The sequence below is a fragment of the Carassius carassius genome, chromosome 39 (assembly GCF_963082965.1).
Source record: "Carassius carassius chromosome 39, fCarCar2.1, whole genome shotgun sequence".
NCBI lineage: Eukaryota > Metazoa > Chordata > Actinopteri > Cypriniformes > Cyprinidae > Carassius > Carassius carassius.
Window position 1 is genome coordinate 27,937,631 of NC_081793.1, and position 3,401 is coordinate 27,941,031.

The window sequence follows — 3,401 nt, forward strand, 5'->3', positions numbered from 1 at the left end:
ATATCTTTTAAAACACTTTAGAAATGTTGTACATCCCTAGCCTGCAGACATTGGACAAGTAGCTCATTGCTTAAACTAAATAGATAGAATCTTATCAGTTTTCAATTGTGCAATGTATGCTTCGAATGTGCACATCAAGAGGTTTTGATAAGTGATCCACAATTTTCAAATTTATTAACATTGTCATGATTTTATGCCATTTATACAATGCCTTGTCACATTAAATAACATGAACTGAGCATTGTCAACACTGTTACAGCATTTTACCCACTCCAGGTTTGGGCTGGGCGGGTGAGGGGATGAAGTTATAGCATGAGAATCACACGTGAAGTACTGTGTGTTTCCTTGTTTGTTCAGTCAAACCTGATAATCAGGTTTACTGCCTGTTTTTTTCACCTTCATTCTTTCTTTTAAGATACCACCATGATGGATTCCACACAGTGAATGATTCTTATCAAGTTACCAGTAATTGTTACAAATCCAGTTGGTCAAGTTTCCCCCAGAAAAAAATCTTCTTCTATTCTTTTAATTCTTCTATGAATGTAGAGCATGAAAACTGAACATTATAAGGTTCTGATCATATCCATTGCTCTCAGTGAAGCTCAGACCTCATGTATAGAGGAGACACACAACAGAAGACAAATAGTCTCTAATTCTTCACTAAAACACTCAGTGTTATTTGCATCTCACTGAACTGAAATTGACACCGAGTTGTTCATTATAAGCTTGCTGATGTGTGTTTAAGGCAAATGGATTTGCAATAAAAACAGTTTCACACATTTTATACTGAATATACTACTACATTACATACTACATGTTAACCCTTAGAGACCAATTAGAACAAAATCAATATTTTTATTCTTTATCTAATATTTATCTTAACATGTTTGGCAGAAACATATCTGCAATCTAAATTACACAATTTGCTGAATGTTAACGATACAATTTAGAAAATGGGCATGGTCTGTGATCTGTAATATTCTGCTGTAAATCCAAACAGTAATCAGAATGGTATAATTAATTAAAATATTGTTAAAAAATAAAATGGTATTTTCTGAATGTAATTGAGCTATCTTCAACGGTTATTAATTAAGCGCTCACACAACAGGGTTTATTCAAGGACAGTGTCAGAGAACTGCTTGAATGTGAACTTGTCTCACAATAAATGCTGCTCTACACAGCCCTTGATTTTCAGTTTCTCTTTACCATCTATAACTAAAAACTAGATCAATATTGGAACATTTTTGATAATGTGACCACTGGCTTGACTAATATGACCAACTCGCCTTCTAAGAAAGAACTGTACATTCTTTGTAATGTGAGTTGAAAGTAAAACAGCATGATGATGATCATTAATCTTTATTATATTTTTACTGAAAGACAAAATTATATTCATATATACTGGATGGCATACTAAACATAATTTTTAAGAAATGCAAGACATGTTAGATTCCTACTATCATATCACACATTTTAGTTGCACTAGTGTGAAAGTCAGCTCTTTATAGAAGTATTTCCTTATAAGTACTACACAATCCTTTTTTATCTTTCCCTTTGTTTTAAGTTAAAGAATCAAAAAAGAACCCCAGAACAGGAATAACTCAATTATGTTTTGCCATGATTTGAATAAACATGAATCTGATTGTTGTTGCAACGCATGCAGTATACATAACAATTGATGTATTGTTAAATGACAATTCATTCATAATGGAACATAGAATAACAGTTACGAAATAAAGAAACCACAAAACCAGGGTGCCTGTTAGTTCTACAGTAATTAAATTGGCAATATATATTTAAAATGTTGCACCTTTTAAATCTAACTAAAATAGGGTCAGGGAACTCATCAGATGAGCAAGTAACAGCATCAGAGAAGCACACAGAGGAGAAGCCTCTGATACCTCCACTTGCTCTGGGATCCATTTTTCTGTGAACAGGAAATGTAATGCAGTAAAATGTAAAGTATTCATGACAGAAATATTCATAAACCTTCATTTCAAACAATTAAAACAAACTTAATGTTCACCTGTGTTCCCTTCAGACAACATCAGAGGACCCAGGGATATGGAAGCACTGTCAAGGAAGTCCAGAGACCTGCGCTCTCTCCAGTGAGGTTCAGAGTTACAGTCCTAATAGAGCAACGTGATCTCATGAGAATACGTGTGTATGTTTATGTTAAATGTGGGGAAAATCCAGCTGTGTGAATCCCCGATAAATATCACTGAACAAATATAGGCTATAACGTAGCCAAAACAAGTCATTTATCAGCCTTGAACATTAAACGTTAACACCGACTTTTCTTATTGTTTGATCAGCAATAGTTTATCAACTACAGATTCATAAACCTTCACATTTAACCATCACATTTTACTACAGAAATGTAATATATACAAACAGACAGAGACACTGCATAATAATTGCTACATTTAATTAATGTTAACATAAATATGTGAGATTTTTGTAAACTCACCGTTGAGCAGCGATTGCTTGACAGAAGGCACAGGTGAACAGCGCAGTGCAGGTAAAGCTTAGTGGAGTTTGCAGTGAAGATGAACATCCTGAAGGAGAAACGGCTGGATGTCGAGACGCCGTTCTGCAGCAGCTCCACTGTGTCATCATTTGGGTTGGGACACCTGAGAATTTTAACAATGACAATTAACAAATCAAATCAAAATCAAAGTTTCACAGGTAATCCTAAAACAGCACAGCTTTACTCTGTGAGGATGAGATCCCAGCGGAGACTGTAATCAGGATCATTCACAGGTGTAGCCCAACACGTGTCCATCACCAGAGCAAACTGACGGCTGTCAACCCCCTCGACACGAACTTCCACATTCATCTTCTGGTCCAGCTCTGCATCCACTCTACCAGTGAAGGGCCGAGTAAACTCATCATCCTCATATGGAATCATCCGAACCTGATATCTGCCTTCTCCAGCGGGAAGAGTCTTGTGCACAATGCTGTTGAAATGTCCAAGATTCATTAAAAAACAAAACAGGATTTTCACTCAATATATATATATAAAAATGAAAATTGACTGTTTACCATTGCCCTCTTTTGAGAACTGCATTACAACAGAATTATATTTTTACTGACACACTATTTTCCTGTTTAACACTGTGAAGCTGCTTTAATAATATGTATTGTACAAAGTGCTATATAAACAACAGTGAAGACCATAGCATTCAGTATATATATTCTTAGAAAAATCCACAAGATTTGTGCCACAGATGTGTTCATCATTATCAAAATGGAATTCCACTCTGCCATTCCGGACTGTTCCTCTGCAGCTGGGTTCATTGAGGTGTAAGACGTCAGCTGGAAAACCAGCCTCAAAGAGCTGACAGCGAGACACAGACATGGAGCCAGAGCTGCTTTCACAGCTTTCTGAGAAATCTGAG

General features: G+C 35.9%; 1 protein-coding gene across 1 annotated transcript; it reads right to left on the reverse strand.

Moving 5' to 3' along the window:
* Nucleotides 1–1,567: 1,567 nt before the first annotated feature.
* On the reverse strand, nt 1,568–2,957 carry LOC132121716 (pancreatic secretory granule membrane major glycoprotein GP2-like). The gene is made up of 4 exons (XM_059531440.1): nt 2,715–2,957; nt 2,471–2,633; nt 2,027–2,129; nt 1,568–1,927 (listed from the first exon to the last, which is right to left on the reverse strand). The coding sequence occupies exons 1-4, from the start codon at nt 2,909–2,911 to the stop codon at nt 1,824–1,826; spliced, it is 567 nt and encodes a 188-aa protein (XP_059387423.1). The 5' UTR covers nt 2,912–2,957; the 3' UTR covers nt 1,568–1,823.
* Nucleotides 2,958–3,401: the final 444 nt, after the last annotated feature.